The sequence below is a fragment of the Pagrus major genome, chromosome 3 (assembly GCF_040436345.1).
Source record: "Pagrus major chromosome 3, Pma_NU_1.0".
In the NCBI taxonomy this organism is placed as follows: Eukaryota; Metazoa; Chordata; class Actinopteri; order Spariformes; family Sparidae; genus Pagrus; species Pagrus major.
In genome coordinates, this window is record NC_133217.1 from 17,551,552 (window position 1) to 17,568,452 (window position 16,901).

Consider the following 16,901-nt stretch of genomic DNA (forward strand, 5'->3'; position numbering starts at 1 on the left):
TTTTCAAAGAGTTAATTTTAACCCTCAAGTGGGTGTTGTTTTTCCTCCGGTAATGACGGATGAAAGGAATGAAAGTCTCAGAAACAGAACAGACTGTCCATCCAGATAGTGTGCTGTTACATTAACAGTTTCTGTGGATGTACAGGAGGTATTTTTACATTTTATACATAATATCCACCATTTCTTGGAAGAGTTAAGCTTATAGGTTTTGGATAGCCTATACAGCCTTGAACCTTTGTGTATTCTTTTTTTAGCTCCTCATCAACTTTGACACCAGCAGTTCTTGGCTGGTCCACTTCTGTGGATGATATCACTGCTGACTGACTCTATCAGGTGAGTCTCTTAGAGTAAACGGCTTTGAATACACTCCAGCAACAATAAGGCTACAAAAATGCAACACTATCTAGACAAGACACTGTTTCCATTCATAATATATGTTGTTGTAAATAACACATAAGTCCTGTAGTCCCTGAGTATAATACAACCACTGCTTTGAAAAGCATAATTTCAAGGAGGAAATCTCTCGCAGTCTTACATTCTAGCCTATTGTATTTTCAGAATGCCGTCTTGCCACCACTGGGTATGTAGTAAACACTTCATACCAAACAACACACCATTACATTGATGTTAATCCATGCATCATAATAATCCATACATACAATTATAACATAGGTCTAGGTGCTATATGAATACTGTGAAAGCATCAAAACACTCAATCCACAGTGACCGATCAGAGCAGACTGGTCTTTTTGTGAAGGGGGCCTTAAAGAGACAGACACTAAAATGGAGCGTTCAGAGAAAGTCAATTTTTTTTTTTTAAATACTGAAGCATTTAAACCTTTTCTAGTAGAAACCCAAAATTAAGATAAAGAATAAATCTGAAAATGAGCACAATACGGGACCACTACATTAAGTGGACAGGAATGAGGTGAGGTGCAGGGAGGTGAAAACAAAAAAAAGAAATATTTAAAAGAATACAGAACATATGAAATACAAAACAAAAAAAAAGAGAAACTGACACGTAGTGAAACAGAGTAACTAATCAGAACATGACAAAAGCATAAGCAAAGGAATAGAGCCTCACTGGGCGAAGGTATTCCATATGCACACTTTGAATAGCTGCTCAGTCATTAAGTTCACAAACACTGTTCTGAGTAACTAAGGTAATTTATTATAACTTATTTTAAGGACAATCTTTAGTTCTTTGAGACAACTCTCAGAATTAAAAAAGAGAAAGAAAAGATGTAAAAATGTGTATTTTGTACAAATGAAATGCTGTCCATCACCCCATCTTCCCAGGTCACACCAAGACCCCCCACCTCCCCCAGCCAGCTTCTTGCCTCTTAAATCTCTGGGTTAATGGAGGCTTAAGTTGAGCCTGCCCAAGTCCCTAATAAACTGCTGTGGCAATTAAAGGAGCATATTTTTTAAGGCCTACCCATGTTTCTTTAATTGTCTCGTTGTCTTTGTTGGCAGACATGATTAACGGGCTGAGTGGGGTGGGGTACTGATTTATAGGCCAGGGCGTTTAGTTGAGGTGATCAATCAGACCTCCCGGTTAGGAAACACAGGCTCATTGCTCATGCACTAAGTACCTGAGATAAACTGACGGAGCAGAGCTGGGGATATAGGCACAGACAATGTGGATTTGCCCATTTTGATAAGACTTTCCACAGTATAAGTCTTAAATGATGCTGAACAGTGGTGGACAACTTTATTCAAGAACGGTTACTGCTGAGATTGGTGCAAGACTACTGTAGACAAAAGCTGAAAATAATGTTTTTGAACTACAGGGAACTGACTCACAACAGTGAATCATTTTGATAAGTATTCTGCAGAGCTACTACACAGGGCACCAAGATACAAGCTAAATAAATAATTCAAAACTGCCAATAGGGTTTCAAACTACTTGTCTCCATTTCAGTCTGTGAATTTTTAAATTCCTATTTAAGAGCAGAGCAAGGCGGAGAAGGAGCAAAGTCATCCCTGGTGTTTCAAAGTGAAAACATATCGAACCTGCGTCCTTGCTCATAGTGTACGAAGCAAATCATCCGTCAATAAATTAACAATACTTCTGCCTTATGTGCATTTAATGAAGCACAAACTGCTGTACACGCTGCGTGTGTTTGACCATATATATCTCTGGAGCTGTGTGAGGTAGAGATTGTTGTCATTTCATAACTACCACATGTTGCTGAGTGCAAATTATGAATTTCAAAGAGACGGTCATGAACAGAGAAGGAGACCTTTACAACAGATCATTCCAGGTACAGCTGGTGGTGTACCAAAGGGGGAGAAAGCGAGCTAATGAATGCCACTGTCTATTTCTGAGAACTCAACCACACTGACAAATGAACCATGAAACCTGGCGCCACACATTTCAATGGCAAGACCACAAAAAGACATCAATACAAACCAAACAAATGCCACGGCCACAGTCTGATCATCTGTGTCTCTACATCAACAATAGAGAGCGAATCGAGCCAATGACACTGACTGGGCTGTAGTTGAGACTGGGGACACTGCTTTTGTGAGGTAGTGGATGGTGAAAATGGAACACACTGTGGGAAGAGATCAATGGAGCTGGCCCCACGCCTCAGTCAATTCTGCAAATCTGCAATCAATAAGTGCTGATTTTGCAGCCGTACTCTGGCACAAAAACGTGACATATTCCCCGCACACAAGATGTAATGGACTTAATTAGCCTGGCTGAGTTTTTAGTACTGCCAATGATAGGCTATTTTTAGCTAGGGGAGCCAGTGAGGGGCAGTTGACTTTACTTTTATGCCCACATTTAAAGATTTAATAACAAGTGAAAATTTGCTCAAAACTAATTGCCAGCTTGTCAGCATGTGCACTATGTCAAATTATGAATTAAAATCAAATCATGAATGATCACTCACTAAAGGGCCAGTTCAACCAAAAGCATATTTTCTCTTTTCACAGTAATTAGCCATGTACATAGACTTTATTTTATCTGTCCCAGTTTGAGTATATCTGTCTCTGAGATTTCTGTTTCTACCCTGAAATAATGGAGTTACAGTAAAGGGAATTATACTTGGAGTAAAACATTAAAAATTCAAAAAGATTGAAAAGCTACATTTAATCCAGAAACTCTGTCGTTTGTCAATAGGAAGTGATGTCAAACATTTTCATAGGGCCCTTTTTCTCCGGTAAAAAACGTTTTCATGTAAACTGTTTACAGTGACATCTGTAAGCTCCTGAATGCAGCAGAATTATATGCAGCTCCTCATATAGGAGCTGCAAAATGTTACAATTACTCACAGTGCTATAGATAAAAAAAAAACAGGATGCACAGGATCAGTTCATGTCTCCCAGTAGAGCAATGCATTTTCCAGGGCAACACACTGTTGAGCAAATGGGATTTTAACAGCTCCCTGTATAGTATGGATCACTGAGTAATTCACACATCCTGGCTCTCAGTCACTTTCTTTAACAGATCTGTCACCTTACATATGGCCATATGTGAGAAGGCAAGAATGTATTGTCTGTACTATATATGGCAAAAGAGAGATACCATTGGCAAAGGTATAGAAATGCATAGCTACTGAGGCGAAGACAGCAACAGAGAAGGGTGGGGGGGAGGCAAGGAGAGATGTGAAGTGAAGTAATGAAAGAAGTCATGAGAGACACAACAGAAGGGAGGCTGAAAGGAAAAAACAGATTTGAGATGAAAAAGAACGGACAGAGGAGCTGAGAAACAGTGAGACAAAGAGAGGAGAGAGCATTTGAAGAAATAGTAGAAAGTCAGGCAGTATAGAAAGTCAGAGAGAGCAAAACAAAGTGTGTGTGTGTGTGGGGGGTGGGTGGAGTTAAAGTGTAATGCATTCACAGTCGCCCTTTAAGAAATACTTCCAATCAGAAACATCAAATGTTTATTTGTAAAGGCTATTTCAGAGAGGTGGTGATAACTATGGCCATTTTAAGGCCTTCATTTGTGATGTTGTTGTGGATTATACTGTTGTATTATCCATTAATGCATTGACTGAAAATTGTTCAGAAGCGCTGTTTGAACAGAGAAGGACAGACAGGTATATATGCGCCAACATCCTTAATTTGAAAGTAAAAAGTCACAACATTGCACCGGAAATATGGCAAAAAATAGCGTGTCCACCCGGGTGTCATGTTTCATCACAGCCTGTACCCTTTTCAACTGAAGACAATAGTGAAATGTTAGTGGGTGTATGTGGGTTTTATGTCTAGTGTGAAAGGGATTATATGATAGCCATTGCCGGCAAGCAAACAGTAGCTGGGAGCTAGCAAGCGAGCTAGTCTGCTAGATAGGTGGCAGATAGCAACAAATTATGTTGTTGGGCTATTGTGACTGGCAGGTGCTAGCATGTTAACAGCTAGCTAGAATGTTTGGTCAAAATATGTTGCATGGAGCACACACTTCTGTATATCACCAAGTTTCCAGCTTCACCTATTTTTATGAGGGCACACCAGTGACTCTCTCTGTGCCATTTTCAGATGGTAAAGTGAGACAGGTAGCTTCAGCTTTGTGAAGCTGTATTTTTTCAAGGTACAGTGAGTTTTTTTCTTTTTGCCTGCACCTGTTGGATACTATAGTGACTTGCAATGCAACACAGCTGGAGGTAAAACACAGTAAAGGAAAGTGTCAGTGGCAATCTGGCAGTCCGGTTGTGTAATTTTGGTGCAAAGATTTACCACGTTTTATGTCAGCTGCCAGCTCAGAGCAGGTCAACAGTGCACTCACAACAGCAAACACAGGTTTTGTTCTATTTGTGTCCCTTTAATTGATGAAGCCGCAAAAGACACAAACCTTCCGAAAGACTTTTATTCATGCTTTGCTTGATAGTTTCAATTTCACCATATGTCTTTAACTAGTAGAAACAACTAACTGAGCTGACAACAGAAGTTTTCCTCCACAACCACAACAGCTGGCATGTATGAAGGTATCCCCTTCAGGTGATTAACCATCTGAAGGTGGCAGGTATGTGTTCCTTCAATAGCCACCAACTGCACTGATGAACATTTTCAAAGTTGCATCATACATCAAATCCACTTGTTACCTGGATTTAAATCTTACATAACCAGCAAAAGACTGTTTCTAGATGTTTATTTAACTCAGATATAGTTTGTTAAAGATTAGCATTAAAGTCAAATGTGTCTTTCAATAATTTGATTTATTTTGTTAGGAAACTGGATAATGGTTTATCCATAGCAATACTTTCTTCAGAGTAATGTCTGCGAGAATTTAATAGGAATACTGCAAAGGCATAACAAGAAAATAAGAGTATAAGGGAAAAGTTAGAGAGAGAGAAAGGCAGAAATATGGGGAGAATGGTGCTGCAGAGAGGCATGTCAAGAAAAAAAAGGATAGAGAGAAAAGAGATTTATAACAAATGAAAAGAAGGATTTAGAGAAAGAGATTCAGGATGAAAGAGAGAGTAAGTAAATCGGAGAGGAAGATATAGCAAAAGCTACAGTGTGTGGCGCAAGATAATGAGACAAGGAAACGAAAAAGAGTGGATAAGGAAGAGAACAAGGGAGACAGACGTAGAGAGGGAACTTTAACATTTCAGAGAGAATGTTTTCGTCCTCTGTTACAGTAACTGTACTGTACTACTGCATGTTTAAAGAACTGAGGATACCACAGATACATCACACACTGGTACAAGAAGAAGGACTTTTAAATACTAAATTAACAGAGAGAGTGAGAGACAGAATGGGTGGATAGATCTACCTACCTCTGGGTGGATAGATAGTTAGAGAGGGAGGGACGGAGGGAGAGAAAGAGAAACAAAAACAGATCGAAAGGATAAGTTTCTGTATTATTGAGCAATTTCATACAACCACTTCCAAATTCCCTTTTAACTCGCAGCCAAGAAGAAATTCAATAGTACTTATCTCAACAAGTAAAGTGTGTTAAAGGACTTTAATGTCTATCTCTTCGGGGGGGAAATTCAAAGGAAATTCTCATAAATTATGTATGAAGCATGAGATTCTAAAAACTGGATGTGTAATTGAGGATTGTGATTAAATTGGAAAAAGTTCATGTTAATTTGAGTACTAAGGTCATCTCAACATCTCATATTCAAGCCTGGTAGTGATAAGGTGACACATGCACGCACGCTCGCACACACACACACACACACACACACACACACACACACACACACACACACACACACACAATTACTGTCATCGTTTGAAACATGTTTTAAACTGAAAAGTGAGCGCATTGTTAAACATTCAGGTGTTTTGACCATTTATTGCAGGTTTTACTGAAAACATGTTTCATCTATATTTCAGTATTGTCTGGGTTTAAGGGATATTTTTTCTTTTTTTTTTTTTTCAACCAACACTTTCACAGATATAACTGCTGGCAGGACAGGGGTTGAGCAACATTGGAAATTATTTAATAGTAGTTGATGCAACACCTGAGCTGGAGCACTTTACTTTCAAAGGTTTTTGGAGCTTGCCGACAGTCAAGTCCCAGATCAGAGTCAGATCAGCGGGCTACCATGGATGGCGATCAGTATGTGTGAACTGTTCAAAGACATGATCTGGGAGCTCAGGGACTGCTCGCCGACGTGTCGCAGACATCTGCTGGATATCTAGCAGGCTAAATATCTGGTTAAGTCGCAGAGGGGTCAGGGAGCCATGAACCAGCTACAGCCAATGAAAGCAAACTCCTCTCCTTTCTCCCTCTCTCCTCTGCTGTTATATGTGGTGGCTCTCAGTGCCCATTGTTATCATGCATCTATTTGTATGGAGCGGGCACAATAAAAGCTTATAGTTTCTATCAGAAGCTGTTCAGTATTTGCAACTGTGTCGTCCTTGCTGTACATAAGTGCTATGATTTAAGTGCTAAGGGTAAGAACATACAAGTGCATATACATTGTACAGTACATTATGAATCAATATCGATATGGCTACTGCATTTTTCAGAACCATACTTTTAAATCTCATAAATGAAGAATGAATTTAGGTGTTTTATACTGGACATATTGTAAGCCTATATATTTTGGGATTTTGTTTAGTATATCTACTGACTGTCAAATCTTTTGATGATTAACACTAATTTTATTTATACTGTATATTCCCAAAATCAAAAATTTTCCTTGACGGAGTTTCCAAAAGAAATGACAGCCTCCATCTTTACATCCTCAAACCAGTGAGAGAAACTCCCCACTGAGAGGAGAGATCTTTTTGAAGACTTGGCACTTGAGGTTCCTTCCTTTTTGCTTATGTGCTCAGGTTTTGGGGAACTTCTTCCATGTATTTTTAGACAGGTTGTCCTGGGTCGAGATTACTGGTCACTGATGTCCCTTTAAAAAGCCACAAACTGTGATATTGAGCTATACATTTGAACTTTATCTATCTTCCTGAAACCTTTCCAAGGTCTCAATTTCAACTTTTCAAAACTTTCAAATATTTTGAGATTTGCTTGAGAGCTGCCATACTGATACGATATGCCAGTGTGATGAGGCTGAAAGTGCTAAGGGTGCCATAGCAGTAGGTAAAAGGGGGGTTGCAATGACAGGGTGGTGGTATAGCCGCCAGTGCAGCATCTCTATGTATGCATTTGTATCAGCACTGAGCCAAGATGGATGGCTTTAACTGCAGATATTATTACAGCTAATGATTCACCTCAAGTGGCCATTACTTGGCTACGATCTGTCTCCCTCGCTTGGGGTTTGGGGAGCTGAGAAGTGGAGTGAAGTGAGACAAGAAAAGTGTGTGGGGGGGGTTAGGGCTAGGGGTGTGTGTGTGTGTGTGTGTGTGTGTGTGTGTGAGAGAGAGAGAGAGACAGGATGTGCGAGAGTGTCTACAGGACTGAATTTGTACAGTATGTGCGTGAGAGAGAGAACGTGAGAGCATTAGAAAAGAATGAGTATCCATTTAATATCCATTCACGTCTGCCACTATCTGACCTGGCAGTGAAAATACCATTCCTAAGCCTTCTGGTTTTGATAGCAATAATGTCACAGTGAGAGTGTTGCTGCAGCGGTTAAAGAGAAGGTCGATATCTATTCACTCACTCGAGAAAGAGAAAAAAAAATATGCTGCGTTTGTATCATCATATGTGAGATTAAAAAAAGCTTTAGAATTGAGATTTATCACCATTTATTGGGAAAGAAGCAACTGCGAGGTAGATTTCCTGTAGCCTTGCTGGTACTCCAATGAAGGTTGAGTAGTATTGCTATCTTACAATAGCTGTCTTTAATTAACAAATAAAAAAGCACAAAAATGGAATGCAGGGTCATAGTTTCATCAGATTATAGACACTGATGGAGAGCCACTGAACAAAACAGAGGCACAGTGCTGTTACCATTGGACAGATATTGCTTTGCCAACCCAGTCTGGAGTAAGGTAAACTAAAACACTTTGTTTTAAGAGCAATAGTTCATCTATCACTGGTGAGCAGGTATCATTAAATATGAATCAGACTGACTGAATTTGGCTCCTGAGGAACAAACCTCGTGACCTCGGAAATAAAAGTCTTCATTCACAAGGTTATTTCGCTTAATTTCAGTTCAGCGAATGATGGAGGATGATGGGAGTAGTAGTGTAAGTGAGAAAAAAGAGAGCCCATAGACATAATAATTCAGCTTAGCTCTCCAGAAGGTTTTAAGCCTCTTTTTGATCATTGCGTTTTTGTTTTTTTTCAGGAGGCAACTCCACTCTAATAAACATCATGGCCAGCAGCAGAAGGAGGCTGTTTCAAAAGTTTTGAAAGACTTCACTGTATGTGAAACAAAATACAGAAAAAGTTGGTGACTAGCTGGTGAACATATGCTGTTTTTCCACTGGCACTTTTGGCTGCGCTGAGTCAAACCAGGCCTCCCTGATTTGCTTTTCCATTACCAGTTTTACTGCACCGAGTTGAGCCATCTCGCGACTGCAGCCAACCCATAACAAGCACTCATCTCCCCCTCAAATCGATACTCAACTCATGTCTGTGCAGGAAACCTGAGAGAAAGACTTTTTTTAAAAGTCTGTATTCAGCTCTCAGCACTTTTGTAGCTTCTAACTGAATCTCTTTAGATTAAGTGACTTTGTAACTGAATTATCGGAGCCATTTTGTTAGTGGTGATTCTTCGATAGTACTGCAGGTATTGAGACAAGACGCACCTTCAAGCAAGTAACCCAGTTATGAAGGAAATGCAAAACCCCGGGACTTCCATGCATCCGATGGTCAGGTACAACCTAAACAAAGGCTAATGTTGATCCACTTCTGCTGGATGTGTAAGTCGCCAACTGTTTGCTAAAAAGTTTGCAATACCAACTTTGTTTGGTGATAATAAGTCAGTCTTGTGTTTACATCTTGTTTTACTGTCCCCTGGTGGCCAAAAATCAACTAAATTAGGTCAAAGAAAAGTGATATGAAGAAAAACTTTTGAGAAAACTTTGATGGTTCTTGCTGGAAAGGATACGGCTGGTGTTGTTTTGGTATTAAATTTCAGGCCTGCTGTTCATTTGATGGCCGAAATGCTAAAAACAAAAGCTGTAGTCACTTACATTCACTTTTAATGTGTGGTGGAACCAGGGCTGCCAATGGTCTTGCTCATGCCCAGGACAAGATAATCATTTGTGTCAGGGCAGTCACTCTACGACAGTGGCCATTATAGAAAGCGACCAATCACTTTCCCTGTACATATGAAATGTGAGTATTGTATTTAAATGGACTTGAAATTATTCTTTATTTAGCAAACAGAGCCCAAAGCAGACATACAATACTTGGACTATAAAAACCCATAGAGAATACAGGATAATTCTGTGTTTTACCTGGTTGCAGGGAGGGTGCTGACTCTGGTGAAGAAAACAGACGGCTCCACGTCGACATGGACTCCCAAAGATAGCTCCCTGTAGTAGCCCTCCACTTTGCCTGCTCCTCCTGAGTACTTGAAGTTCAACACTGCTTCCAAAGTCTGCAAAAGCACAAGAAAAGGATATAAATTTAGGTCAAGCTGCTTTGACAGTGTACTAAACTGAAGAGCTGATTAAGCCAAACAAAAACTGTTATTCAAAGGAACTTATGTATGGAAGAATGAGTATGATTGGGGCCAGAGGTCACAGCCAGAATGTTGTGTCCTGCCATTCCATGAGCAAACCGGCGTGTTTTAAGATCAATACATCAAAATCAATACTGTGAAATAATAAATGCACCACAACACAGCTATTGTGCTGTTTATTGAAATGGAGACATACTAGTGAGAAATCCTGAGGAGCGGGGAGGGCGTGATTGTTGGCTCCAAGCAGATGATTCAGAATCAATGTATCTTATCCTAAAACAGTATGAGAAGAGAGGGTGCTGGGTGCTTGCAGTGGGTGGGATTTGCTGGCTGCGCTCCACAGTGACGGGAGGAAAGTGGACACACAGAATTACTCAGAGGTACTCAGAGGTATTCTGTGTGTGTGTGCGGGACGAGCAGCCAAGTGGGCGAAGGATGGGGAAATTAAAAGTGGCAGTTTATGGTGAGGGAGTATTAGCTGACTCAGGCATTGGGCTAAGGCGGGGTAAAAGGAGCATCCAAGGTCCCGCTTTTCTTCCTATGCAGCCTATATCATATCATCTCTCCACATATTGCTGATGGAGGCACTGGCTGCTCCTTTCCAGAACAAATTTCACTGATTCCTTGATTATTTTCTCTCTTTATATCCTCGTATGGGGGGGCAAAGCGCCAAGTGGAATGATTCAGAACCTGCTGGCTAGACGGCTGGCCTATTACAACCTAATGACAGAAGCCACTGAGAACAGAGAGATGAAAACATTAGAGAGGATTATCATCATTGTAGACCAAGCACCTTAATTCCAAAGTTTCACTTATCTCAAAACGAACAGGCTTTATTTTATACCCTTGTTATATTTTCATGTCATTCACATGTATAATTTTATTATATTTTCCTTGCCCTTGCATTTTCTGATATTATTTTTAGCTACATTAGCAGCATGGTTATATTGATGGCAATATGGGTCAGTCCTCAACCACGGTCCAGACTGACAACCGCACAGAGCCACTGGCTGTGGACTTGTAGTCTACTTATTGTTGTTCACAATAAATTCCCTTCATGAACATTAATCTTATCTTATTGTATTGTAGCTTATTATTTGGTGTAGAGGTACTACGGGTTACAAACAAAATGTATTATATGACAGACGAGGCTTACAGTAAGTCATCTGATATTGTGACACTGACCTTAATATCATTACCATGCTTATTTTAAGGATGGAATATTTCATAAAGCTTAAATTAAAATCCTCATTTCCTCTCTGAATACCATTTTCCAGACTATTTGTCTTCCCTAGAAGGTAAACAGAGGAGCCAGTCTGCTTTGGATGTGGAGGAAGAGCAGCAGCCCCTACAATGCGAGCAAGAGACTGGCTCATGCTGCGCTGGCAACAGAATAAAAGGAACAGCACATTGATATGAATCTCATTTGAATTGATTGACTGAAAACGCTCAGATTCCTTCAGGAAAGACACTGGTTGAAGGCTATTTCCATTAAAGTCTGTTTTGTTTTCTCTGTAACAATGTGCCCTCCTGTTGGTGAAAGGATACGGCTGGTGTTGTTTTGGTATTTAATTATTATCAACAAATCCCATGAAAAAACAACAACAAAAAAAACTGTTTATTGTTCTAACAATATTGTCTGTGTTGCGAAAGCCTGATATTGCCACAGACCTCCATTCAGTGGGTGACATATTGCTTCATAACAATAAACACTAGTGGTATATTTATATATTCTGACATATTTTATATTGATGATTTATCAGAGCATAAAATATGCTAACTCATTTTTCTTTTGAGCAGTCGAGTGCTGTGTTACATGCGTGATGTGTGATCTGTTGGATGTCTGTGTGGTACTAATAGCCTCAACATGATCCTCTTGAGGAACACCGATTGTCTCAGCGACACTAGCAAACAGTGGCTGTGCACCCCGATTCCCTGTTCAGACCGGGGGCCGACCCTGAGCTGCTCCTTCATTCAATCCTCTCCATCCCACTCTCTGCTCTCGGCCCCCTCAGGACCCTATTTCAATCGCACCGGGCTAAAAATAGGCTCCGCTGTAATGAGCTGACAATGTTAGGAGTAGACCAGTAGCAACACACAGCCTCAGCAAACAGCCTGACCGCACACATGCATTACCGCCACATGCATACAAACAACGTGATTAGTGAGAATGCCTAGATTAAGGTAGCAGTTCGATTAAGGTGGTCACAATGGCCGATAACCAGACTGCATGAGCTGTTTTATGTTCAAGTTGAATGTCTTGCAGTATTTAGCCAACAAGTGAACAAGAAACAAAAAGGTAATAACAAATGGAGGGGACATGGCATTGGAGATTATTCTGTCATTTTAATAAATGAAGTATCACTTGGAACATTTGTTGACACATGATGATCCTTAAAGCTAGACTATGTCACTTTATGGCTAAAAGTTACAGTTACGGGATTACGCTAAATGCTAAGAGTACTGTAACAGTAGCAAATGTGGAGCACACATTAAGTAAGCAAGCTGACTCAGTAACAAAATTACCGCAGCAGTTAAGGCCATCATTATAAGGAAGTGGCCGTGGTTTCAACTAAAATGGGTTAGAACAACAAATGTTTGCTACCGGCCCAAATAAGATCATAACAGCAAAACCCCAAATGTACTGAAAAGGGCAAACCCTCCTTGCTTTTGGGAAAAGGAGGGGGGACTGTGCCAGAAACTTTTGGTAACTTGCCAATACAGAGAATCACAGCAATTATAGGGAGGTGTGACATTCTCTCTTCAACTCTCTTTTGTTACTATCATGCATAATAATGGTAACTGATAATCTCTACAAAATAAAACACCCTCTATCCCAAGACTCTCAAAGGACAGTATTCACAAAGACAAGCTCACCCTGACACACTCGGAGAATAAGAAAGGCCTCTCATATTACTATCAGAGCAATAATAGCCAATCTCCTGCCTCTTTTAGGCTTTAAGCCTTGAGATAGTACAACTTCAGGAATGAAATGATTACCTGCCTTACATGATAAGCAAAAAAATGTCATTTACTGATTATGGGAACCAAACTTTTGTAGGGAGAAACAGTTTATATGGAGGTAGGTCAGGATATGGGTTGGTAGTGCTTTTCACAGAGTGACCTATCACTTGGTGGTGTATCATCTACACAGGGTACTAGACATGGAACAATATTTAACACTACCCAACCTCCACCCATTAAGGGTCAAGAAGTTAAAGGGGTGAGAATTTGAAAGGATTATAAAAAGGTGAATCTATTGCTCATACATTGTTCACATGGAAAAATAAGCATTCACTTGCTCAGACCTAAGACATTAGACATGGCTTGTCTTTGCAGGTAAGGTGCACACTTTCAGCATGCAATAATCCTCTTTGAATATTTGTCAATCTTTTGTAAACTCTCTGACTGTGGTTGAGCTTGCTATGTTGTTTCTTTCACATTTTAACTAATCTCATAACCAGTGTCGGCCCTGAATAAAAAATGTAAAGCTTGTAAGCGTGTCATCAGCTGGTGTCTGCACTGGCCTTTGTTTGATCTTTCAAAATACTGATGTAATCTGAGTTTAGCTGCTAAGCATGGATAGCAGCCTCAGCGTTAGAATGGCTTTCACCTTGAAAGCCATCACTCCATATTTTTTTGCTGTGTCACAACAAAGCCTCTGAAGACCATCCATCTTATACATCCATACAAATGCAGCATTTGTTTGACAATAGAAGTGAATAATGAATGCCACACACAGTATTCTCTCTCGGGTGAACGAAAACAGAAAGAAGAGAGGAGCCAAAGGCTGTTTTTAATGCTTTGGCACTAAGATAAAGATCCTCACACATCTTGCTGAGGAGATTATGGCATGGCCACATGTCTCCTGACAGGAATACTAAGATAAATCATCCCACTGACAGATAGGTAGGGACAGGGGGATGTCAAAATTGCACAAGTGTGCGTGTTTTAGTAACCACCTTTTGTTTGCACTGGGGCAAAGACTTGCTGAGGTGTTTCTTCAAGGAATACTCCAACATTTTGAGAAATTGACTTATAGGCCGTCTTGCTGAGAACTACATAAGAAGATCAATATCAATTTAATCAGTGTACTTTCAATAGAGAGGCAGCTTCTTTACAGCTTAGCTTGGCACAAAGACGGGTAGTATGAAAGCAATGTCCACTCAAGGGGCAGGTATACAGTGAAAGAACTAAAGTCATAGATGTGCTCTTTATTTTAATTTTTCTATTCATTTTTAGAAAGGTTGGAAAGGACTAGAAAGTTACTAGTAATTACACTTCTTTATAATGATGTTTACTTTGTAAATGGTTAATAAATACTGTGTGGCTCAAATATAAACATCTGGATGGTCATTATACATCTGCAGTGGATTTGTATAAAGCTTTACAGCTGCATAATAAATGGTTTATAAAGCATTTCATTGTTTGTTAACAGTGAAATAACCACTCACTAACCTAATTAACTACACATTTACCATTGTAAGCATTGCTGACCATTCCAACTGGCTCTGGAGGTAGACAGGGCTTGTGCAATGTGGCATATGTGAAACCCTAGTTGCTGCACCACTCACCCAGCACACCAGGAGCCACTTGCTCAGGATTTTCACTTAAATCAGGTGTATTGATCTCTGTGTAGTGAGATGAGGTAAGCTAATTCTCAATCATGTGTATTTTCTGTGGTCAAAGTCCTGCTTTCTGGCCCAGTCTGTACTTGCATAGTATTTCTATATGTTTCTACTCACATATTTAGTGGTTAATGTAGCTTTAAATAGAGACCAGCGGGCTGAGGTGAGAAAAGAACAACAAATGCTTCAAAAGAAAATTGCTTCTGTAACTGCGCAGTCTTTCTCTTACACTCTCTTTCCTTTCTGACAATTATGGAGTGAGGAAGGTAACACAAAGCTAATGGTAATAAAAACAAAAAATAGAATTTCACCACAGTATTTCCGCAGTCTCAGCAAAAGCCACAGTAAAAGGCACTGGTGTGAAACATCATTATCTTCCTGCAGGCGGCCAAATTGGAAATGGCGTAAAGCTCCAGTTTATGGGAGACGCACTTACAACATCAATTTCTCTCTGTTTCAAAAACGTTTATTTTTCCAACCTTAATTTGGAGAAAAAAAATGCGGTGAATAACATGTTCCACTGGATACAAACATTCTCTTTCTCTTTTTTATTATCTACCCATGGAACCTGGGTGATGTTATTTTCAGGAGATTTCCCCACATAACTGGGACAGGTGGTTGAATGGTGGGTACACCGAGGTCACAGTGTACTTTGATGATGTGAAGAAATGGAAGTCTGCCTGCCTAATTGTCCTTAAAATGAGGCTTGACCCCTGCTTAGGTTGCATCTGCCTTGTGGCAGGGAAGTGAGCCGTCAGCCAGGAGAGCTATTTAGTCACCTGGTGGCCCCGGTTTCTGCAGAAAACTGAGAAATGACTTGGGGGCATTTAGATGCAATATGTCCAATTGGAGTGCTGCTGGGACTTCTTCTCGTATGTACACCTGGCTGTCAATCACGGAACCAATCAGTTGGGCCTCTGGGTTCCAGCTTGAGGAGAAATGGTGAGAAGTTAAACAGCAAACTGAAGATAGCTTTATATCTAGCTGAGGAAGTGAAATACAAATCAAATACTCAAGTTGTTTGCTGTGTCCTCAGATAAGTAGGAGAAGCAGCACTACAGTATCTTTTCCTGTACTGCTGTCCATTACTGGAGTCTTGCTGCAAAGGCCTCTTGGAGGTTTAAACTTGATGCAATATGTTTGCAACAATATGGAAATCACTGTACTGCCTTCAATGCAAAGCTTATCGATGTATCAGATGCAGCTTCTTTTAGGTCTGTCTGTCTGCGTTGAAGGCACTTTCATCGTATTTGAGGCCTTGAGACAGCTTGACATTATCATGTTTCTGCTGTGCTTGTTGGCAACAGATGATTCATGAGAGAAGAGGGCAGGAGGGCTGATAAGAGCGAATATGTTCTCTATCGGTCCCACGGTGTAATGACTTAGCAATAATCGCTGGATGATGAGGAGCGAGGGCACTGTGAACAAGTCTGTGTTGATCTGACAGCTGATGGGGGTTAGAGCATCTAAAACTGCGCAGTAACAACCAGGCTGCATGCAGACCAAAATAGCTGACACAGCTGACAGGGAAAAGGAACTTTTTTTTAAATTTTATTTTAAGGGAGAGGACCCAGTGAAGCACACAAGTTTGCATAGCATGGTATAATAACTTTGGCTGCTCTAAAACCACCCCCAAACCAAAAGCAGATCTGGAACAGCCCCGAGCCGGTCCACTTAATGATGGTCCTGACATTTCTGCCCACAGCGTTTATAATGTCACGCTCTGCACCCCCTCACAGTTAGGGTTTGCCTCTGATGTGGCAATTAGAATGGGAGACATTTTAAAGAGTGGGTGAGCAACCTGCCTAACTATGAGGAATCCATGACGAAGAGGGTTACGGGATGTCAAGCTCAAATTATTACAGCAGGTAAAAATATTGCCACAAAATGTGTGGTACAACATAGATTCCCCCCAGCAGCTGCATCAGACAGGTAATGTGATCGTCACTGTGGGGTGTGCTGGGAAGGGGACAGCAGTGTGAGGCAGCACTGATGTTACCAACTGTTTCCAAAGACAAAACCTGCTATTAAGCTGATGTCAAGATTTTAATTGAAGAGCTTAAAGACAGAATCACCTATCTCAGGTTTATATAATGATTGTGTAATTGTAAATGGTAAGCTCTTAACCAGAATATCTCATTTCAGTTCCACACATGCAAGTGTGAAATATTTGACTATGTTATCAAGAGTTTCCCAGGAGTGTCTTATTTCAGAGGCATAGCAATAGTGGAATTTGAACTTGTAGGTTTTGAAATTTCCTAACAATAAA

The 16,901-nt window shown here is 40.3% G+C and overlaps 1 protein-coding gene across 1 annotated transcript in view; it reads right to left on the bottom strand.

Moving 5' to 3' along the window:
* trappc9 (trafficking protein particle complex subunit 9) overlaps nt 1-16,901 on the bottom strand; it is a 215,450-nt gene that overhangs the window by 94,534 nt on the left and 104,015 nt on the right. Inside the window, exon 18 of the mRNA XM_073463457.1 lies at nt 9,778-9,920. Within this exon, the coding sequence (XP_073319558.1) occupies nt 9,778-9,920 (143 nt within the window). The remainder of the gene's footprint in view (nt 1-9,777; nt 9,921-16,901) is intronic.